This window comes from Mustela lutreola, chromosome 3 (assembly GCF_030435805.1).
Source record: "Mustela lutreola isolate mMusLut2 chromosome 3, mMusLut2.pri, whole genome shotgun sequence".
NCBI lineage: Eukaryota > Metazoa > Chordata > Mammalia > Carnivora > Mustelidae > Mustela > Mustela lutreola.
In genome coordinates, this window is record NC_081292.1 from 400413 (window position 1) to 422469 (window position 22057).

A 22057-nucleotide genomic window follows, 5' to 3' on the forward strand; every position below is an offset into this window, starting at 1 on the left:
GTGGGACTTGATCCCAGGACCCTGGCTCATAATCTGAGCCACCCAGGTGTTCCAAGCAATTATATTCCTAATTTTCAACTCCAGGACATGCAGGCCCCTACGCAAACCAAACCCCTCTGGTTTCTGCTGTTATTACAAAAGAGCCAAGGCGCTGGTGAAAGGACCGTGGCTCAGTGAAGCACTCCAGCCCGCCGCTCGAGTGTCCTGCGTCCCTGTGGTGAGACTCCGAGGAACTCGGCTCCAGCTTGGAGAAACCGCTGCCCGGCCCAGAAACACGTCTCTGTGTCCTTACTGACAGCAGAGCCACAGCCCGCGCTCAGCCCCGCTGCCGTAAAGCCACCCCAGACTGGCCGTCCTGCAAGAGCTCACGCGGTGGGGCCTCCAACAGGCCTCCCCAGCTGCGTGTGTCCGAGCCCCTTCCCTCGCCGGGCCCTTTGAGAAATGCGCACGCTCTTCTCCTCAGTTCCTCCACCCCTACTCCTTATTGGACTGAGGGCTCAGAAAAGTATCATGCCAGAACTTCCTTCTCCTAAAGGGGGGAAATGATTCTAGGATTTGACAACAGTAATCAAAGTAGCCAACCAGGGGACCTAAGTGATCCTCTGCTATCTTTTGTATGTCCTGTCTCTGACTACAGCTACCACCCTGTTTATGGGGAAAATCCTCAAATGTTCTGGGCAGAACGCACAATGCACCTGCCATCAGGACTCAGAGCCTCAAAACGTCTCCCCGGACTAATCAATACCTAGAAAGAAGCTCTTAAGGCATCAAACCTGTAACACACCCCAAGGCTCAGGGCCTCACTACCCATGGCGCCAGTCCCGGGGACGCCCTCATTTTACCCCTGAGAAAACCTAAGCAACACTGGGTAGAAGTCTGTCCAGAATCCCCCAGCAGTAAGTGGCCCCAGCGCCTTCCTGTTCCTACCCCCAGCTGCTGACAGCCGTTCCCACGGAGAGCAGTGTTTCCTGGGACAGACCCCTGTGCCGGGCACCGGTCATGTTCCAGTGCTCGGAACAGCCAGGATCGTTTTCTCTTCACTCGGGAAGAACATTAATTCACCTGCGTAGCAATGCCCCAGGGTCAGCAAGAGCCCTTACTTTTCACAAACCTTAAAAGCTAATTTGGATGACAGAGTTTTCCGCAAGGTCTACTTTATCATAATACGGAGAGGATTTGCTTCTCTGCTCCCCTTCATAGGAGAAAGCACCCACAGGTTAAAACATTTGGCCTTGGCGGGGCACCTGGGTGGCTCAGTGGGTTAAAGCCTCTGCCTTCGGCTCAGGTCATGATCTCAGGGTCCTGGGATCAAGCCCCGCGTCGGGCTCTCTGCTCAGCAGGGAGCCTGCTTCCCTTCCTCTCTCTCTCTCTGCCTGCCTCTCTGCCTAATTGTGATTTCTGTCTGTCAAATAAATAAATAAAATCTTTAAAAAAAAAAAAAATAAAAAAAAAAAAAAAATAAAAAAAAAAACATTTGGCCTTGGAGAGCCATGAAGTCTCCCCAGGCATGCAGAAACAGCAGCAGGTGTTCAGACTCAGGGCCAATCCTGGGGCATCTGATCTTGAAACAAAGACTGCGTTTGCATCCAGACGCAACCCCCCCACCCCCCAGCTTACTGCTGAGCTCACCTTCCCACTCACCCCGACCACGACCACGTGCAGAAAGCGACTGCGGCAACAGCCTTCCCGTCTCGGCAACGGTTCTGACGGCAAGGATGAGAACGGGCCTCTGGCAGGGCTCGGGGGCGAAGCACGACTCGTGATCTTGGAGTCAGAGCTTTGGGATCACTACACGTTGCATGTAGTGATCACTTAAAAAATAAAAAAAATTGGGGGGCACCTGGGTGGCTCAGTCGGTTAAGCAACTGTCTTCCACTTGGGTCATGATCCCAGGATCCTGGGATCGAGCCCCACATCGGGCTCCCTGCTCAGCGGGGAGTCTGCTTCCTCCTCTCTCTCTGCCTGCCTCTCTGCCTGCTTGTGATCTCTGCCTGTCAAATAAATAAATAAAATGTTTTAAAAAAATAAAATTAAGTTAAAATTTAAAAAATAACAAAAGGATGAAAATGGTTAAGTATGGTGCTGGGCATGCTATGGCCAGCCCTTCAGCAGTCACCGAGCGGGCACTCTGACCTCTGGCTACTCCAGCACACAAGCTGCTCGGCACCCTTGCTCTAACCTGCACCTCACTCAACGGTAAAACCGTAAACATTTACACCAATGGCTGGTGTGCCTTCGTGGTATCCATGACTTTGCAATGTTACAGAAACAGAGAGCGCTTCTCACCTACAATGGGAATAAAATTTACAATGGCTCCTATGTCCGAAATGCATTATTGCACGCTATACTTTTGTTGGCTGCTCTGGCTATTACTGTTTCCTGGGCATTCCAGCCTTGACTCCCTAGAGGCCAGAAGGCTAACCAGCTCGCTGGTTTTCCGTCAAAAAATGCTGCTTTCAGGGCGCCTGGGTGGCTCAGCAGGTTAAAGCCTCTGCCTTCGGCTCAGGTCATGATCCCAGGGTCCTGTGATGGAGCCCCACATTGGGCTCTCTGCTCAGCGGGGGGCCTGCTTCTCCACCCTCCCCCATCTCCCCTACCCCCCCCCCCGCCCGCCTGCCTCTCTGCCTACTTGTGATCTGTCAAATAAATAAGTAAAATCTTTTAAATAAAAAAAAAGGGGGGGGGTAGTTAGAAAAAAAAAAAAAGGAAGGCAGGCAGGCAAAGAGAATCATCTACTCACACCTGCACCAACCTGAATCCCTAAAACATCATGTCTGGTGAAAGAAGTCAGACACCAAGTGTCCATTCTGTAGGATTCCACTTATGTGAAATTCTAAGAAAGGTGAATCTACAGAAAAGCCGATCAGTAGTTGCCTGGGGCCCGGGGAGGGAGGACTGACCCCACAGGAGAACAGGGAGCTCCGGCAGGGGGTCTGACATCGGGTTACGGCGGTGTTTCCCGACGTCCGTACATCTTGGCTACGGGGTGTTTCCCAACGTCCGTCTACCGAAACCCACCACACACTTAAAACAGGTACACAGTGGGCGCCTGGGTGGCTCAGTGGGTTAAGCCGCTGCCTTCGGCTTGGGTCAGGATCTCAGGGTCCTGGGATCGAGCCCCGCACCGGGCTCTCTGCTCAGCGGGGAGCATGCTTCCTCCCCTCTCCCCCTCCCCTGCCTGCCTCTCTGCCTGCTTGTGATCTCTGTCTGTCAAATAAATAAATAAATCTTTAAAAAAAAAAAAACAACAACAGGTACACGTCACTGTATGTAAATTACACCCCAATCAAGTTTGGTATTAAAAACAAGTACACGGTCCAGAAGTTTTATCCCGGCCTCTACAGCCTTCGTGGTCTGGCCCCTGCTTGCCTCGCCATCTCCCTGCACACTCAGCACCGGCCTGCTTCCTACTCCTACACCTCGGACATCTCCAGCTCCAGGTACCACAGAGGCCGGGAGCTGGGTCTGAACTGGCAAGAAGCTGACGACCAGTCAAGTCCCCAACCTCTTTTCCGCAGTTTCCTTATCTGCGAGTGGAATGACAATGCTATTTTCTTTGTAAGTTTGTAATGAGGACTCAGTGAGTGGCCTTAACCGTGTTCTCGGCATCTAGCACAGGGACTGGCCACCACGGCCTGCCATCTGGTTTTGGATGACCCGTGAGCTAAGGATGGCTTGCACATTTTTTTTTTTTTTTAGATTTTATTTACTTACGTGATAGTAAGAGAGAGCGCGCGCACACGAGGGTAGGAGAGCAGAGAGGCAGGCTCCCTGATGCGGGGCTCGATCCCAGGACCCCGGGATCATAACCTGAGCCAAAGGCAAACACTTAACCAACTGAGCCACCCGGAGGCCCCACTACCCAGCTTTTCAGAGGAAAAAATACCCACCGACCCCTTGTCTGTCACATGTTTACTTGACGCGGTCATCTCCACCAGCACTCCCACTTTGCACTAACTGTTCCTTGTGTCTGGAAAGTTCCTCCGCCAGATCTTAGCATTACTCACTCCTTTTGTGCAGCTCAGGTCACAATTTAAATACTGCCTCCTTAGAGGACTACTGTGATCACCTTGTCACTCTCCTATCTTTTCACCCTGTTCTAATTTTTTTTTTTAAGATTTTATTTATGTGTTTATTTGACAAAGAAAGCGAGCACACACACACGGGCGTGCGTGCGCAGAGGCAGGTCAGGGGCGCAGGGGGAGAATCTCGAGCAGAACCCTGAGCAGGGAGGCCCCAACACCGAGCTCAGTCTCACCACGCTGAGATCACAACCAGGCAGGCTGCTCGGGGCACCTGGGTGGCTCAATCTTTGGGCATCTATCTGCCTTTAGCTCGGGCCCTGGATCCCGGGATCAAGCCCCACATCCGGCTCCCTGCTCAGCAAGGAGCTTGCTTCTCCCTCTCCCTCTGCCTGCTGCTCCCCCTACTTGCGCTCTCTGTCAAATAATAAAAACTTAAACTTAAAAAAAAAAAAAAAGTGTCACCAGCTTAACAGACTGAGCCAGCCAGCCTCCCCACCCCGTTCTAATCTTTGACAGGCCATTTACTGTGTCCTCTGCTGTGTCCTCAGAGCTGAGCCTAGTGCCTGACTTGTAGGAAGTGCTCGGTAACTGCGATCCCAGCGCTGGGAGGCTGGTACGGACCGTGATTGTGACCGAGGGGCCTCCGAGCTTGTGGCTGAGCTGGTCTGAGGGAAAAGAACATCACTCAGCCCCACCCGCAGGGACACCCAGCCTGCAAAAATGCAAGGTCCATCAGCAATGGCAAGGCTCTGCCCTGTGCCCGGTAGCACAGGGAGGGGCATTCAAACCTACTGGACTGCGGGCAGGGCTCAGCAGAAAACTGACCCTCCATCTGAGGCCTGGAGACTCCCAAAGCGTCACATGCAACCACACTCTCCTCCCTTCCTTCTAAAATAGGAAAAGGGAGGGGCACCTGCGTGGCTCAGTCATTAGGCGTCTGCCTTTGGCTCAGCTCATGGTCCTGGGGTCCTGGGATCGAGCTCCACATCAGGCTCCCTGCTCAGCAGGAAGCCTGCTTCTCCGTCTCCCATTCCCCCTGCTTGTGTTCCCTCTCTGGCTCTCCGTGTCAAATAAATAGAATCTTAAAAAACAAACAAACAGGAAAAGGTCCAGGCGGGGGTCGGGGGGTGGGGGTGAAGCTTACAGGACATACCACACAAAGTCAACAAAACCACAACCATCACATCACAGAACAGCCCAGGCTACAGGGAATCCCGGTGCGGCAAGACAGGGCTGAGCACAGAGCACTGGCCTCAGGCTCTGGGAGCCCCTCGGCAGGACAACTACCCCACCCTCCACCTCCACCCTGCAGACCAGCCCCCTTCTATCTGCCTGGGACCCTGAAGATACAGTCACTCCTCTGCTGAAGCCCACAACCTCCCTAATCTTTCTGGATCTCCACAGACTTCCCCACTCGAACCAACTCCAACCCCCACCTCCCCCACACACTCATCTCCTTCACACAGAAACTTCTTTGAAGACTTGTCTGCAGCCTCCATCCCCGTGGCCTCACCTGGTCCCAGGCGCTCCTCTGCTGGTACCCATTGTTCAGTCTTTGGGTTTGTCATGGCTGCTAAGAAAGGACACGGCCCGGAATCCAACATCCACCAGCAGACCTTACCATAACTGCCCTCACAGGGCTCCTGGTGGTTGACCTCCTGCTCCTCCATGGCACCCCCGCCCCCGCAGAGCGGAAGAGTCCCACATCTCTGTCCTCCCCACTGCGGGGCGAAGGCCACAGAACCTGGAAGGGTGGGGAAGGCCTGCTCTGTCCCTTCCACCACCTCATGGGTTCAGTACAGCGGTGGCAGGACACACGCACGGAAAAGTGCTCCGAGGCCGGGGCAGGGGTCAGAGGTTGGGGGCTGGTCGGCAGAGGCCGCTGAGTGGTTTTCCCAGTCTGTGAGGAAGGGTTTCAAGAACCCGAGCTGCGTTTCAGATCAGTCACTCCGAGGCAAGCAGCAAAGACAGAGCCAAGACCGGTCAGGGGAAAGTGCTGCGATCCCGGAGGGTCAGGAGGAGTCACGGAGGCAGGCTCTTTGGTGGAAGGGATGGACAGGAAGGGCCCCAATCAAAGACATTTAGGAAGAAGTTCTCAGAGAGCCTGGAGCGGGAGGGAAGAGCCTCCCAGGTGCCTTGATTTGGCACCGCGGAGACCGTGGCAGAGGCACTGGCGTGGGATGTGTGGAGACTCACTCACGCAGGAGCCTGTGTCCATTGAAGGTACTACGGCCACTTGGGGTGGCTCAGGGGGTTAAGCCTCTGCCTTCAGCTCAGGTTAGGATCTCGGGGTCCTCGTATCGAGCCCCGCATCGGGCTCTCTGCTCAGCGGGGAGTCTGCTTCCTCCTCTCTCTCTGCCTGCCTCTCTGCCTACTTGTGATCTCTCTCTCTGCCAAATAAATAAATAAATAAGTAAAATCTTTCTTTAAAACAGTGATTCAATTGTGACATTTCCTCATAAGAAGCCAACAACATTGAGTGTCACCCGGTGACCAGGAAGAGTGGGGACAGATCAACTGCTGTCAGGGCCATCCAAGTCCACCCAGCCAAACACCTCACCGTATTTGGTGTGCTGGGTCACCGGACGTTAGGAGGTTTGCCTCACCCTGAAGTACCAAAAGCACACACGGTGGACACAGGCTGTGGAGAGAGACCAAAGACTCGGAGATCCCTAGAACACAGATCTAGGGCTGAGTCTGCAGAATCAGAAACCCTCTTCCCAGGCTGCCAGGAGAGACCAAAGTCCAGGCACACCCCAGGCAGCCGAGAGATGAGAGAGCAGAGCAGGGCTGGGGAGTGGGGGGGTGTTCAGCCAACTGGGAGGAGATCCAGCCCATGCATAGGGAGGGAAGGAGGGAAGGACCTTCTGGAGCTTCCTCACCCCAGTCTGAACAAGAGCTTGGGGAGCTGGGAAAGGGGAAGACCACCATCACAATGAGGAGCCCAGTGCTAGCCTTTGTGCAGGCTCCTTCCGGCAGTCACTAGCCCCTTAGAGAACCTGGCCCCAGGGCCCCAAGTTGGGGCTCCCCTCACCGCCCCGGAAGTGCACTAGGCAGCACAGCCAGGAGCAGAGGCCTCTTCTGGGATTCAGGACAACCCCAGTCCCGTCCAGAGAGAACATGAGGGCTCCCTGCTGAGCCAAGACAGGGACTGAGAAGAGCAAAGTGGTGCCCCCACAGCCCGCTCCACTCCCAACTTCAAGATCCAGGAAGGAAGGCACGGCCAGAGCTTCGAGGAGGGACAGCCCTTCTCCGGCGTCCCTAAACCTGGCATGACTCCATACACGCCTCGGCTCTCTGCACCCATGGAGATTAATCCCCCGGCTGCCTCAGCCCTGCTGCAGGGCCTTGAAGGGCCCCAACCAGTCCTGGACACTCCCCCACAGGCCTGGAGCGCAGGGCCGGGCCCTGGGGCGCGCTCGTGCTTCTCACCCTGACCCTGGTCTGCGAGGTGGCGCCCAGGATCCCCACCGGAGGCCACCGGAACCCCGGAGAAGCTCCAGTTTCTGGTCTGGCCTCGCTCCAACGCCCTCACAAAGCCTGGGCACGTCCCTTCCCCGCCGGCCCGAACCCCCGGCCGCACGCCTCGCGCCGCCGCCGCCCAACAGGCGGCCAAAACGAAGACGGGCCGCACACAGACCGCGGCGAGAAGCCCTCCGGGCGCCTGCCCCGCACAGGCCGCCAGCCGAGCAGCCGCTCCCGACCCGCGGCACCGGGCGCCCGCCTCCCCAAGGGCCGGCCAGGGCTCCCGCGGACGCCGCGCTCGGCCCCGCGCCCCCGCCGCCTCCCCCTGCCCGGCCGGCGTCCTCTCCCGCCGCGGGCCCCGGAAGTCCGCGCCTCACCTTCCGCCGCGTGCACCGCGCCGCAGCGCCGGGAACCCGCGCCGGTCCACCGCTCCCGCGGCCCCGCGCTCCTCTGGGCGCCGCGGGGGCGGGCCCCGCGCCCGGCTCTCGCCATGGCAACGCTACACTTCCGGTCCGCGGGGCCCAGAGCCGGAAGCCGCGGCGCCCCACGGGAGCCCGGGGGCGGGCCCGATCCGCCGGGGGGCGGGCCCGATCCGCCGGGGGGGCGGGGCCTGCCCCGAGAGGAGGGCTGCGGGCGGTGCCGCGCGAGCCTCTCGGTGGCGGGGGCGTCCTCGGCGCGGATGGGTCGGGAGGCGCGAGCAGTCAGAGGGGCCCCCCTGGGGAGGGCGGCCGTCTGGGCTGGGCTTCTGAGGCGTGGCCGGGGTCCACCCGACAAAGCAGAGTCCTCCGGGACGGAGGGAAAAGCATACCTGAAAGGGGAAGGACCGGGTGCCCCGGGGCCAGGGGAAGTCACGGAGGCGGTGGTTGAGGGGGCGGGGGAGAGCGGCCACTTAGGAGTAGCGGGGCTCGGGGAGCCCTGAACGTCAGGCCCAGCAAGGGAGGGCCCGTGGAGGGGACGTGATGCCTTAAGACTGAAGGGGAAGACCTCTCTGCTGGTGGAGCGGGGCTGGGAGCCCCTCCGTAGTGGCCGCGCGGTGAGACGCGAGCTCAGCGAGAGCTCCGCGGACGCCGCAAAGGGACACACGGTCGGAGGAACCCCCAGGACGTCTGAGAGGAGTGTGAGAGTGAAGGGGGCGGTGTGCTGCGCCGCATTACATCGTCCACTGCGCCCCAGACTCCCCAGCGCGCCTTCCCTCACCACCGGCTGGCTGTGCGCTGCGGACTTCCAGCCACTTAAGAGTGTAATGTTGGGCGCCTGGTGGCTCAGTGGGTTAAAGCCTCTGCCTTCCGCTTGGGTCATGATCCCAGGGTTCTGGGATCGAGTCCTGCACCGGGCTCTCTGCTCAGCAGGGAGCCTGCTTCCTCCTCTCCCTCTGCCTGCCTCTCTGCCTACTTATGATCTTTGTATGTCAAATAAATAAAAATCTTTAAAAAAAAAAAAAAGTGTAATGTTGCGGGGGGGGGGGGCACCCAAGAAAAGCTGAATTCTTGGAGTAGAGTGGTACAAAGTGTGTCCCTGCGCTCCTGTGGTTTCCCTTGGGACTGGGGACCATGACACCAGCACCAGCCACCACTGCTGGTGTCCTGGGCCCAGTACCCCCTTGGGCAAACTTGCTGGTGAAGGGCAGGGCTGGTCTTCCCGTCATGGTACAGACCATAGGCCTTAACTAACTCAAAATCCTTGATGGATCAGATGGCCAGAGAGAAGGGGAGGAGACAGAATTGGGTCTGGGAATCAAGAGAACCAGTAAGTCTCAGGGCACCTGCCAGAGGCACTTTTTTGGGACCACACTTCTGGGACAGGTCCTGTTCCTGCTAAAACCCACAGAGGTTATAGGCAGGCCTGAGCAGAGGATGCTCGCCCCTCAGGCCTCCCCAGTCTTGAGCCTCCACTCTCTTCCCTATGCCCCTCCTCCACTCAGGCCAACCCCCACCTGCCTGGGAAATGTCTTCTTCTACCTAGAGGAAGCCCCAGGACCCTGTGGCTCCTTGGGAAGCCTCCCTGTGTACTCACACAACACACCTGTGCTCTCAGTCCTATCCAGGGAGAAGCCAGGTGGTCCTTTCATGCTCCCTGGACAGGAACTATGACCCATGAAGCTGTATCCTCAAGGCCTGGCCCCAAGAAGTGTCCAGTAAACTCCTCCAGCTAGGAGACCTCTTCCTCTTCCTACAAACACACACCCAAGAGCACTCCCCAAGTGCCCCGAAAGAATGAGGGACATCCTCCTGGATAACAACATTTAGAGCTCTGGGTCCAATGGACCAAAAGAGAGAAGGGAGGTAAGCCTGCCTCCAAAAAGTCCTCTGGGGCCAGGAAGAGCCAGTGAGGTACACGAGGAGTAAGGAGAGCTGGTCAGCTCCCGCTGTTAGCAAGCACCAAGGAGGGGATAGAAGGGACCTCTTAGGCCTCGAGAATCCACTGGGGACCCGCAGCAGCCCCTGGGAAAATTACTTGAATTAAACGTGTCCCTATTTTGTTCCTGCGGTTTCCTCCAGGAGGCCCTCCGACGACCACCTAGGTCCCGGAAGCTGCTCAGCCTTGAACTCTGGGCAGGCCCCACCCATTCTTGGCAGGTCAACTGTGGGTAAATCAACCCCATCAGCTCTTAAATGGGCGCCTGAAGCCCTGCCCAGCCCAGACAGGATAAAGTAACCATAAGTCACAAGGCCCGTTCCAAAGGCTTTTCCTTCCAGCTTGTAGGGGGTGCTGAAGGCAGCCCAGGGGTGAGGAATGAGGCCTGGGTGGCCGCCCGCAGCCCCCACTGGAATCCTCCCTGCCCCTCCCTTCCAGATTAACTGAAACCTGCTAATTGTGGCAGCCCTTGCATGCTCCCCTCCCCCACCGCCTATTCCTCCCTCCCTCGGCCTCCCTGCCCCTCCCCCTTCCATCCGAATGATAAAGGGTCTGGCCCGCCAGGACCGCCGGCCTCAGGCCCCCAGCCTTTCCTCACCGCGCTGCCCCATTGCCTTGCCTCCACGGGGCCAGGCCCCTGCCCAGCTTGCGTGCCTCCCCTACATGGGGCCCTGCAGCAGCCCACGTCTGGGGCTTCCCGGGTCGGATTCGTCCTCCCAGCCCCCTAAGAGGAGGAAGAAGAGATACCTGCGGCATGACAAGCCACCCTACACCTACCTGGCCATGATTGCCTTGGTGATCCAGGCCGCACCCTCCCGCAGACTGAAGCTGGCCCAGGTGAGAGGGACCCCCATTTCCCCTCACACTAGAGAATCGGATCTTTCGACAGACCCGGCCCCCACCTACTCCGAGGCTCAGACTCCGTCTTCGCTCCCCTCCTGGCCCTGCCCAGCTGAGCTCAGTGCGGCCAGTTGAGGCCTGGGCACAGAGGAAAGAGCGGAGGTGCAGAGGCAGGACCCTTCCCTCGGGGCTTTTTTCCTTCCAGCGTAGACGTGTTCTGGGGGGTGGGGGCGGGCAAGTCCCCTAAGCCCGGCTGTGGGGGGAGGGGCGGTGCTGGCCCCCCGCCCACTGCGTCCGGGCTCACCGCACACCAGGCCGACTGGCCGGTTGGTGGGTGGTTTCAGATCATCCGTCAGGTCCAGGCCGCCTTCCCCTTCTTCAAGGACGACTACGAGGGCTGGAAGGATTCCATCCGCCACAACCTCTCCTCCAACCGATGCTTCCGCAAGGTGGGGTAGGGCGAGGGTCGGAGCTGGGGCGGAAATCCTGTGTGTCTGGGGTCGGACGGCCGCACCCAAGCCTCCCCACCCCCTCCAGGTGCCTAAAGATCCCGCCAAGCCGCAGGCCAAGGGCAACTTCTGGGCAGTCGACGTGAGCCTCATACCGGCCGAAGCGCTGCGGCTGCAGAACACCGCCCTTTGCCGGCGCTGGCAGAGCAGGGGCACGCGGGGAGCCTTCGCCAAGGACCTGGGCCCCTACGTGTTGCACGGCTGGCCCTACCGGCCGCCCAGTCCCCAGCCGCCACCCAGTCCCCAGCCAACACCCAGTGAGGGCTTCAGCATAAAGTGTTTGCTAGGCGATCCCAGGGACGGGGCACCACGAAGCAGCCCAGATCCGGCAGGCTCTGAGCACAGTGGGGAGAAGGTGATGCCCACTCCACCCCTGCCCTCTGAGAGGCCTCTGTGGCCCCTCTGCCCCGTTCCTGGGCCCAGGAGAGCAGATGCGGAGACTTCCCAGAGGGGAACCAGCAGGCCCTCGCCCCTCTCCCCTGAGCACAGAGCCTGGCCCCTCCACTTACTGCAGGGTTCTCCAGATCCTGGGGTGCTGTCCGGTGGGAGTCACAGGGCCTCACTTTGGGGGCAGCTGCCCACCTCTTACTTGCCCATCTACACTCCCAATGTGGTGATGCCCTTGGCGCCACTACCGCCGCCCACATCCTGTCCCCAGTGTCCACCTTCAACCAGCTCAGCCTATTGGGGGGTGGCCCCTGAAAGTCAGGGTCCCCCAGGGCTGCTCTGGGATCTAGATGCCCTCTTCCAGGGGGTACCACCCAACAAGAGCATCTATGATGTGTGGGTCAGCCACTCCCGGGCCCCAGGTGCCTCCACCCCAGGCTGGCTGCTCTCCTGGTACAGCCGGGGAGGCTCCTAGGGCAAGGGAGCTTTCCTCCCTGCCGCCCCTGGCTTGCTGGGGAACCAAGGCCAGGAGGTCCAAAAGGAGTTGGTGGCCACGGCAGCCTGAAGCATCAGGCACCAGCGGTACTGAGAATCCATGCTGTTTATTGGACTGCCCCCCAAAGGGCTGTGATCCAGCGGGCACCACCCTGGCTGGCCCTGATGGTCGTCATGCCTCCCTTACCCCCCGAGACAAGACTGGAAAGAGTAGGGGCTTTGCTTGCAGCAGCCCCTTCCTGATCCCACTTTCTCTGTCCGTCTGTCCTTCTTCTACCCATCCATCACCATGTGTCACTTCCCCTCCCTGGCTCCGGGCTGGGGGGAGGGAGGACCTAAATCTCGGCTCCAGCCTAAAGTCCTGTCCTACCTCCTCTGCCTGGGAATGAGGTAGCAGCACCTTTTTTGGGAAAAGGAAATCAAAATCCTACTTGGTTTTGGTGGTGGTCGTGGGGAATGGAACAGTAAAGGAGTAGACAACATTTTAATGCCAAGTCTGATTTTTTGTGATGGGGTGGTGATTGGGCTAACCACGGCGGGGGTCCACCTCCTGCGGGTCTGGCATCCCCCGCTGTGTGCCGCCGATAACAGCAAATGGTGATAAGGAGGAAGCGGAGGGGCTGGGGGAGGGAGGGTTGGTTCTGTCGCTGCGCTAAGTCCTCCTCACTCCTGGGGCAAGGGAACCAACTTGAGAGGAGAGGGGGTCTCTGAGATCAAGGAGGTTGTGAGGGTGTAGGAGCTCTGTCGGCAGGGCGCGAGTCCAGGCTAGGAGGACACGTTCTTTTGGGTCCCGAGAGCCGAGCCGGAGTCGCTCTCCGCGCCGGGACTCGGGGGGCTGCCGGGGGGCGGCGTGGGCGTGCAGGGGGTCCCGGTGAGGGGCGTGTCGGTGCTGAGGGAGGAGGGCGTCCCGGAGCGCGGGGCCCTGCAGCGCCGGGCGGGCCCCAGCTCTACTCGGCCCACGCGCTCGGCGAACTTCAGCGAGCATACTGTCTCCCCCAGGTCCTCGGGCCGCGTGGAGATCTGCGGGGGAGCGGCGCTGGTGGGCGGGCCCCGAGCCGGCGGGGGGGGGGGGGGGGGGCTGTGCGACCCGCCCGCCGCCCCGCCGCCGCCTCCGCCCACCTGCAGCAGCAGCACCGCCGTGGCGCCGGGTCCCAGCGCCGGCTGCAGCAGTCGCGTGAGCTGCGAGTCGCGGAAGGGCACGTGTGGCCGGCGGGCCCGCAGCGCGGCCATCACGCCCCCCAAGGCCAGCAGCGAGCGATTGATGGTCCGGGCCTCCCGCAGACGCTGGGCGCCGTCTCCGTCTCCCCGCAACGGGCCGGCTGCCCCCGCCTTCCAGGCACGCTCGGATCCCGCCAGGTCCACCAGATGCAGGGTGCCTGCGGGGGCGAGCCAGCCCGACGTGGTGGGATCCCTGGTCTCCGGTGCTGTGAGCCCCCACGACCCGCGGGGCTCGGGTGCGCGCCTCGATACCTGCGGTGCCTGGCCCGCGCGGTGGGGACGCCGCGCGCAAGGTCAGTGTGACCAAGGCATGCGACCGAGAGCTGTGCCGGTTCTTGGAGGTGGCGGCGGTGGCCCTGTTGCTCCTCCCCAGGCTCAGCATCTGGAGGGCGGAGCGATAGGACCTGCCCACTGCAGGGTCTGCATCCCTAGATGGGAGCACAGGCGGGGCCTCGGAGGGCTGCTGGGAGGTGGGAGGGGGCGGGGGTGCGTTGCCACTGGGCAGCCTTACCTGGTGCAGCGTCTCCAGGTTGGGCACATCCCAGTAGGTGAGGCCAGCCACCTGAATGCCCCCCTGGCCTGCTGGGCCCTGCCTCACGGCCAGCCGCTCAGGAGGCCCTGGGGCTAGGAGATCCCTGATGAGAAAGGGAAGGGTTTGATTTCTGAGGTTCCCAGGGAACTGAAGAGCACAAGGTGAGGAGAAGGCGCTGTAGCATGGCTCTGACCTGACGGCCTCATTGTAGATCTCCACCATGCTGAGAGTCACACGATGTTGCCCTCCCGTCCCCATCTCCTGGAACAGCGACTGCAGTGCCCTAGGAGCTATGCCAGGGTCCTCAGGTGGGCCCTGGGACAGGGTGGGGCACCCCATCAGTCTCCCAGCCCAGCCCCTGGCCCCAGGAGCCACCCAGGGTCTCCCCTTCCCACCTCCATACTGTAGGTCTTGCCTGTCCCCGTCTGACCGTAGGTGAAAATGCACACACTGTAGCCACGGAGGCAGGACAGCACAGCTGGTTCCAGCTCCCTGAAGACCTAGGGGTGGGAGGGGTGGGGGGGTCCTAAGCCCCAGAACCGGGACACAGAGCGAACAAAGCTTGATTCCCCCCCCGGGAGGATGGCTCTGGGGTCACGGTGGAAGGGTGGATCTCCCAAAAAATTAAGGAGGCTCCCTGGAGGAGGTGGCATTTGCAAGAATTTGCCAGCAAAGACGGGAAGGAACGCGACAGAGAAAAGGAGCAAGCCACGTGGAGCACTGGGATTCCGAGGGCCACATGGGAGACCCAGGGGAGCAGCAGCCAAGGGCCCAAATGCTGGGCTTGGCTGCCAGGTTCCAACTCCAGGTGTGCTGGGAAGCAGAGTGCATGACATCCTTCTGGGCTAAGGTTTTCACTCGCTGAGGTGATGAGTACAGGGCCACCTGTCGCAAGAGTTCAAGGGGAGCGTGCACCTGAGGACTGGAACAGTACTCAGTGCATAACGGGTGAGCCCGAAAGGGCTCCCCAGCTGTGCGGGATGGTGGATGCCAAGCCCTCTGGACCCTGGCCTGCGAGGGTCCACGGAGAGGCCACTGAAGAGCAGGTGGCACTGGGACCCGGCTCCTGTCGGCCTCCAGACCCAGCAGCAGCCTTTTGAGCAAAACATGGCCAAGCTCTTGTGCCCAGAAGGTGGCTGATACCCGAGAAGCCTGCAAGTTCTACTCAACATGTTCATGGCTGGCAAGGAGGGCAGAACCCAGAAAAGCCATGAGGTCACCAAGACTGTGACCAGAAGGAAGCGCTGCAGGTGACCGATAGGGGGACTCTGTGACCTGGCACGGATAGCAAGCACAAGTGAGCGGGCTCAGTGAAATATGCCTTTGGCTCCTCTGTTCAGACACAGTGAATTGGAGGGCCCTGTGCAGAGGACTGCCCAGAAGACAACAGACGGGGCCTGCACGGGGCTGAAGTTTGGGATGCAGGCTGAGATCAGGGGTGGCATGTGAGATAGAGAGAGAGGGTGAAAAACAGCTGTGGTGCTCCAGGAAGTGGGGGAGGGCACCCTGGCCATCTGGCAGACCCTCTCCTCACACTGTGTCCCTGCGAGGCCAACACAGGTCTGCTTGCTCCCTCCCTTATGCGATCGCCTCTGGTTCCTGAACTCAAGAAGTTCTAATGGCAAATTCTATGTGGACAGTGGCAGGGAGTGTATGAAGCAAGGTGGTGAGCAGTGGGCAGGAAAGGGGAGGGGGAAGGAGAACGGATCTACAGGGGGTCTGTAGCGGGCAACCAGAGAGCAGAGGCTGCCAGCTCCTCCTGCCTGCCCTCACGGCCGCCTGCTCCACCAAGGCCGGGAGAGTAGGCAGCCGGCAAGCCGGGATGGAGAAGACTACAGCCCTGTCCCCATCACAGCAGCACCCGAGCCGCGCTCAGCAGCCAGCTCCCTGAGCAGTGGCCATCATCTCAAGACAAGATCATTTTGCTTAGTTTCCTGGTTAAAAAAAAAAAAAATGCTTTTTCAATTGTTAACCTTTCTGTTAAACCAGAAGGCTATAGTGCCATTTCCACTGGCACTGCAGAGCTTGGTCAAATGATGCAAAGAGAAAATTCCAGAAGGAAAGGAGATGGCCAGCTAGGCTCTCAGTCCTGCCTCCCAGAACCTCCTGCTCCCTTCCCTTCAATGGCTGGAGTTCAGCCACTGGGAAGGCAAATGAAGGGGAACCCAGAGCCTCTTCTCACTCGTGGGCAGTAGGAGGGAAGGACAGCCCAGACGGAGGGCAGAACATCACCTCCTCCTGGCTGGCCTCTGGAGAGAAGACCCAGTCCAGGCGGAAGCGACGCTGGCGCCCTCGATAGCAGGTGGTGACCGTGCCACTGGGGCCAGGCTCCGAGCTCACCAGGCTGGAGGGTGTCCCTGGCCTCAACCGACACAGCACACGGATATTTCCTGGGAGGGAGATCACATCAGTAGTCTGCCTCCCAGGCCCGAAAGCATGGGGAGACCCCCCTTCCTCCGCTGTCCAAGCCTGCCATACCCTTGAGCTCCAGCAGCCGCCCCGGGCATCCAGTCGGGGGCCCCCGCTGCTCCTCAGGGAGCTGAGTCCCACCCCTGCCAGCTGACAGTGCTCCCAGGGCCCAGGACACCTGGCGGAACAGGGATATGAGGAAGTGGGTGTAGTCGAGGAGCTGGGGGTGGGGGTGCTAAGAACATAACTTTCGGTGGCTCTGGGCCCCTACGGGCACCATTCTGTGGGCCCAGGATGGAGACCCAGGACCTGAGGACAAGGGAGAAAGACCCCTGTCTCCTATGGGGTTGGCAACCCTGCGAGGGATTCACTATCACCCCAGTTTGCACAGACAGAAATGAGATCACACCCAGGGTGTGTGAGATCACAAGCTATTCTGATTCCAGCGCCTACCACCCCCCTTACAGAGGGCAGCCCCCTGAGGTGGCGAGAAAGAATAAGGGGTTCCCCATGGGCGAACAGTGACCAGGCTGCCCAGAGAGTGAGTTCCGGAGAGGGGGCAGATGGTCCTGACCTGACCGCGGGCTTCACTGAGCGAACACTGACAGCTCTGGGTAAATGTGCTGACCAGGCCTCGGAGGTCCCCACAGCCCTGGCGCAGGCTAGCCATCCGTGCCCGGAGTCCTGGCGGGGAGAGTTTGTTGTGAGGGAGAGCCCACACACTCTGGCCTTCCCGTGAGCCCTTGGTCCCCGCCCTTACCTGCCAGCTGCCCGTGCATCTGCTGTAGCTCCCTTCGACAGTTCTGCTCTGTCTCCTGCTGGAGCTGCCGAAGGGCCCCCCGAAGGCCCTGCAGCTGCACCTCCTGCACCCCCAGCTGCCCCGCCCCACCCCACCCGTCACTGAGGAAACAGGGCACTTACCGGGCCTGCCTCAGACAACCCCCCTCCCGGCTGCCTCAGCCTTCCCGGCCCCTGGGCTCAGTGCCCACCTGGACTTGAAGAGCTTCTGTGGTGTCCTGGGCTTCCTGAAGCCGACCCTGGAGCTCCACCAACGCCTCTGCCTCCTCCTGCGTGTGTGTGTGTGGGGGGCAGGTGGGCGGGTCAGCCGTGAAGCCAGGAGCCAACCAAGGGGGGAGGGAATGCCCCAGCCCCATTTCAGGGATGGGGACGTCAAGTCGAGAACAGCAGACTGAACTGGTCATGAGTCCCCGTCTCCCGACTTTATACAGGTCCACGGGACAGGGCAGAGGTGTCCTCCCCCAGGCACTGGTCTCTTGGAGGGGACTACTTTGCGCAGACCGTCCCAAGGCCTGTCCACCCCTTGGGGCTCTGGCCCTGAGAGGGCAGAGAGGGTTCCAGCAGCATCAGGCCCTGGGCCATGTTGCAGGTAGCCAGGTGTTCAGAAGCCCCAGACTGCGGGAACGGTAGTGGCTAAGGAGGATACCTGAGGGGCCCTGGTGGAGGCTGCGGGGCCCCAGTGCAGCAGGAGATCCCGCATGAGGCTCAGGCTCTGCTTCAGAGCCTCGTTCTCCAGGGTCAGATGCTGGACCCTTTTCTCTGAGTCTGTCGCCCCCTGGCGGAGAGAGAAACCCTGGAGACGCACCTGAGAGTCAGGGGTCTCTCTCCACCCCCTCCTGGAACCCCACCGACGCCCTACCACTCCCAGGCGCAGGCGGCCCAGCTCCTCCTCCTGCAGTTCCAGCTGCTGCTTCAGCTCTTCCAGCTGGGAAGGAGAGGAGGACACAGCATGGAGCATCTCCTCCTCACCCCCCTCCAGTCCCGGGGGCCTGCTGGACTCCTTACCTGCCCCAGGATGAGCTGCTCCAGCCGCTGCCACGCCCTCCGGTCCTCCTCCAGCTGGGGAGGGTTCTGCCCTTGGGCCTCATCCCTTGGTGAAAGGGAAGGGCTTTCTTCTCGAGATGGGGATCCTGGCGGGGGGGCGGGCAGTTAAGACTGACGAGCTCTCTAACCTGGAGGAGGGGACGCCTAGGAACAGGTGGGCATGGGCGCCCCAACTGTGGGCCACTCCGTTTCTGTGGGCTTCACTCCCTCCACACGCACCCTCTACAACGCACTATGCCCGACGCACCCACGGGAGTGGGGCACTGCCCCTCCAACGCCGGCTGAGTCCCCTGGGACAGGGCCTGCCTTCTCCTGGGGCTCCGAGTCCATGCCAGGAGGGCCAAGAGCTGACCAGTCACCGTCAACAGTGGGGGGACATCGCTCGGCTGGAAAGGACATAAGAACCAGAGCAGAAGAGACTGAGGTTGTGACACGCACGGGGAGACCAGAGGACTGTGCAGAGAGGAAGGGTCAGCGGGAGAAGGACCCTCAGCCCCGCTCACCTTGGTCAGGTCGGGAGGACTCCCGGAGCTCTCTTCCGCCCCCAGCTGGACGGAGAGGAACTCAGCAAGACGCACGAGAGCCTCTTCCAGGGAGACCTCCGTAGCGCGGCCTTCGGCTCCCTCTTCCCGCCCATCCTCAGATTCGGAGCACCCAGGGAGGCCTGGTAGCGGGACAGCGAGGCTCGCGGCTCACGGGTCGGAGGCCGGGCCACCGGGAAGCACCTGCTGGGCCCCCTTCCCCCGCCCCCGAGAGGTCGCGGGCAGCCCCTTCCTCTCTCGGGCGGCGGGTTCCCCTCCTGGCCCCGGGGACGCAGCGCTCTCGGCGCACCGACAGCACCTACCGACCAGGCCTGTCAGCTCGGTCCACAGCTCCGCCGTGGGCTGGTCGGGGCGGCGGCGACCCCCGCGCTTGCAACCCGCACTCTGGGGAGGGAGCAGCGGGACTTCTGAGCATCGAGTGCGCAGCTCGTGCGGCCCCCTCCCTCCGAGACCCGGGGCCGAGGGAGTCGAGGTCTCGGCTTCCAACACCACATCGGAGACGGGGTCCTCCGCACGGCCCCCCTCCCCCCGCGCCAGCTCCCCGGGAACGTGCGCTGCGCGGGCCCGCCAAACCCGCTCCCGGGAAGGGGGGGCGCCGGCCGCGCCGCGCGCGCTCCGCTCACCTGGGCGGGGTCCTCGGGGTCACCGGCCGCCGCAGCCCCGCCATCCCTACGGAAGAGGCTGTAGAAGATGTAGATGAGCAGCGAGTAGAAGGCGTACATGGGCGCGCGGGGCGGCGGAGGGCCCCGCTTCGCGCCGCCCCGCGTCCCAGCGCCCAGACTCCGCGCCCGCGCGCTGCGAGACCCGTGCGCATGCTCGGGGCGGCCGCCCCCACGGCCCCGCTCCCGCGGGTGGAGGGCGCGTGCCCGAAGAAAGGGGGTGCCGGGACCGGAGCCCCCGGGGCCGCACCCCGACACCGGCCCCGCGCCTCCCCCCCGTCCTTCGCTGAGACCCCAGGCTGGGGGCACCCACGGTCTCCACACACCCCCTCCTCAGAATCTTTCCCAGCCTTCTGGGGGGACCCTATCGCCCTCGCCCGTTAGAGCCCACAGCCTGTGGGAGGCCAGGCTGTCAGCCCCACGTAACTCCCTCCCCTCATAGACCCGCCCAGACCCGCCCAGACCCGCCCAGACCCCTCCTCCCCTCTCAGCCCTGTCCAGCCCGTCTGCCAAGCCACGCCCCCTGGAACAGCCCCTTCCCTCCCAGCTCCTCCCAGAACCCCCCCTCCCCTCTTAGCCCCGCCCAGATCCCTTCACAGTCTCGCCCCCTAAAATAGTCCCTTCCCTCCCAGCTCCGCCCAGAACCCGCCCCCCTCTCAGCCCCGCCTCCTGTAACCGCCCCCCCCCAGCTCCGCCCAGAACCCCCCTCCCAGACCTCCTCGCAGCACCGCCCACACGCCTCTGAGTCCCGCCCACATCCCCTAACAGCCCATCCTCTCCCCTCACAGCTCCGCCCACGACCCGCCCCTTTCCTGGGGCCTTACCTTCACAGCCCCTCCCCTCACTCCAGATCCCTCCAAACCCTCCCCGCCTTCTACCTCAGTCGTGGGACAGAGCTTCCTCCTCCCAGTCCCCTCTCCGCCCTCACAACCCCCTCCGGCCCTCCTAGAACTCCCGCTTCGCCCAGACCCCGCCCCCTGCCGCTCTAGCCTCCGCTCCTCTCGTTGGCTCGCACCCGGCCGACGCCGGGCTGGAGACCGGGCAGCAACCGGCGAGCCGGGGAGCGGAGGAGCTAGCGGGCGGGCGACTCTGGCCTACAGCTCGCCGCTGCGTCGGGCCCTCGCAGCTCAGCCGCCGCTGAGAGCCTGCGCCGTAGCTGCTTCCAAGCCGGGTTCCGAAGACGGCGCCTCCCCAAGCGCAGGAACGAGGTCGAGTGGGCCTAGCGCGCGACTCTCCCCGAGGCCCGGCACCCCTACCTCGATTCCAGGGCCCCAGAACTCACGTCCACCCAAGTCAGGTTCGCTTTCTCCCTTCTTCTGCCGGCCTAACTAGCTGCTTCTTCCCCACAGTTGCGTCCAGGGGTCCCAGGGGTCCGGAAAGTTTCGGATGAGCCTGAGCCTATCCCAACACTTAGAAATGGGGCTCTGGAACCTGGGAGTCCAGGAGAGTTGCCCTTAGGGCTCTGGTCGCCGGCTTCTGCGTTTTCTTCCTCTCCAAAGTTTTGGATCCCCTTCCTGTGTCACATTCACTACCACCCGAGGTGCCATGGCCCCCAGGCCTTGGAGTGAGTGGAGCACGACCCTGTCCCACCTGGCACTGGGAGTGGTGTCTCTCCATGCAGCTGTGAGCACCGCCCAGGTGAGTACGCTGGGGTTGGGTAGGGGTGTGTCCCACTCCCAAACTGTAAGCACCTGCATCAGGTCCCGTTGCCCCGACCAGGGAGATGGTGGTGGGCGGCTGAGTCTGAAGGCCAGGGTTGCATGAGACCCCCAGACCTTTCCCTGCTTAAAGGAAAGCCCTGGCTTCCCCCCCCCACACACATCTCCTCCTATCCCTATACTGACAGGCAAGTCGAGGGGCCGCTGCTGGCTTCCTGCTCCAGACGTTGGCCTCTGCCACCGTGCTGGCCCCGGGGCTGGGCACAGATGAAGACTGTCTTGCTGGAGCCTGGGTGGCCACTGTCATTGGCCTGCCCCTTCTGGCCTTTGATTTCCACTGGGTGAACGGGGATCGCTCCTCTGCCAACCTGCTTCTGGGAGGAGGAATGGTGCTGGCAGTGGCCGGTGACCACCTTGGTGCTGAGGGCCGCTCTGTGGCTGGTCAGGCAGTGGTGCTGGTGGTTGCAGTAACCATCCTCATTGTGGCCGTTTTCACAACCAACACTTATGGAATGTGGGGGGGCGCAATGTTGGGTGCTGCAGGCCTCCTGAGCCGGCTGGAGGAAGACAGACTGCTGCTGCTACCAAAAGAGGACGTCTGTCGATGGGCCCTGGCCGCAGGCAGTTGGGCCTACCACCGAGCCCTGCACACACAGCGACTGCAGTGGGAGTGATGTTTGGGGATCAAAGTGGGGCTTCTGCCCTGGCCACACCTCCCCCTCCCACAGGGCTGCTCCTGTGGGCCTCTTCCCCTAGGATGGACTCTCTTGCCTCCCAAAGAGAGCTTGCTGCAGGGTTGGCTCGTGCCCGGATGGATGCCTTCGTCAGGAGGCTGACTCTGGGCACTGTCCCTCCTCTGGCTAAGTGTGGGCACTCGCCTAGACTGGAATGAAAGAGATGGGGCCCCAGGCACATGTTGGGACGTGATGCTGGGCAGGCCATGGTTTTGGATCCAGAGAGAGGCTTGGTCTCCAATAAACCTTAGGAATATGGAATCTGCCCATTCTTGAAAGGGATGGAGGGGTCCTCCGGTGAGCTTTCTAAAACTTCAGCGCAGCAGCTGGTTTCCTTGTGCAAAAAAATGGATGTCCTGGAATTAGCCCTGGGCCTCACTCAGCCTG

General features: G+C 61.4%; 4 protein-coding genes across 14 annotated transcripts in view; 2 read left to right on the forward strand and 2 right to left on the reverse strand.

Annotated features, from left to right (window-relative positions):
* Positions 1-7997, reverse strand: part of PPP1R16A (protein phosphatase 1 regulatory subunit 16A) — a 34394-nt gene extending 26397 nt beyond the window's left edge. For 2 of the 4 annotated variants that reach the window (XM_059165407.1, XM_059165402.1), the window contains exon 1: positions 7868-7997. The gene's annotated coding sequence lies outside the window, so the exon portion shown is untranslated. Of the gene's footprint in view, positions 1-1629; positions 1651-5538; positions 5560-7867 lie in introns of those variants that run through there. The other 2 variants (XM_059165404.1, XM_059165405.1) reach the window with 2 other exon arrangements.
* A 2413-nt stretch (positions 7998-10410) lies between these two features.
* Positions 10411-12185, forward strand: FOXH1 (forkhead box H1). The gene is made up of 3 exons (XM_059165452.1): positions 10411-10682; positions 11030-11134; positions 11223-12185. Exons 1-3 carry the CDS (start codon positions 10509-10511, stop codon positions 12054-12056), a joined length of 1113 nt encoding a protein of 370 aa, XP_059021435.1. The 5' UTR covers positions 10411-10508; the 3' UTR covers positions 12057-12185.
* Positions 12165-19695, reverse strand: KIFC2 (kinesin family member C2). 8 transcript variants are annotated; one of them, XM_059165423.1, is made up of 18 exons: positions 19243-19693; positions 18922-19003; positions 18581-18741; positions 18325-18463; positions 18039-18163; positions 17893-17958; positions 17680-17808; positions 17225-17302; positions 16996-17110; positions 16810-16919; positions 16305-16413; positions 16059-16216; positions 14222-14326; positions 14020-14141; positions 13806-13929; positions 13547-13722; positions 13196-13452; positions 12165-13096 (listed from the first exon to the last, which is right to left on the reverse strand). In XM_059165423.1, exons 1-18 carry the CDS (start codon positions 19339-19341, stop codon positions 12729-12731), a joined length of 2523 nt encoding a protein of 840 aa, XP_059021406.1. In that variant the 5' UTR covers positions 19342-19693; the 3' UTR covers positions 12165-12728. The 8 variants fall into 8 exon arrangements, with proteins under 8 accessions (XP_059021406.1, XP_059021407.1, XP_059021405.1 ...); XM_059165424.1 differs by having other exon boundaries at positions 16996-17059; positions 17680-17826; XM_059165422.1 differs by having other exon boundaries at positions 17680-17826.
* Positions 19696-20148: 453 nt separating this feature from the next.
* Positions 20149-21931, forward strand: TMEM276 (transmembrane protein 276). The gene is made up of 3 exons (XM_059165451.1): positions 20149-20486; positions 20628-20916; positions 21125-21931. The coding sequence occupies exons 2-3, from the start codon at positions 20824-20826 to the stop codon at positions 21608-21610; spliced, it is 579 nt and encodes a 192-aa protein (XP_059021434.1). The 5' UTR covers positions 20149-20486; positions 20628-20823; the 3' UTR covers positions 21611-21931.
* The last annotated feature ends 126 nt before the right edge of the window (positions 21932-22057 follow it).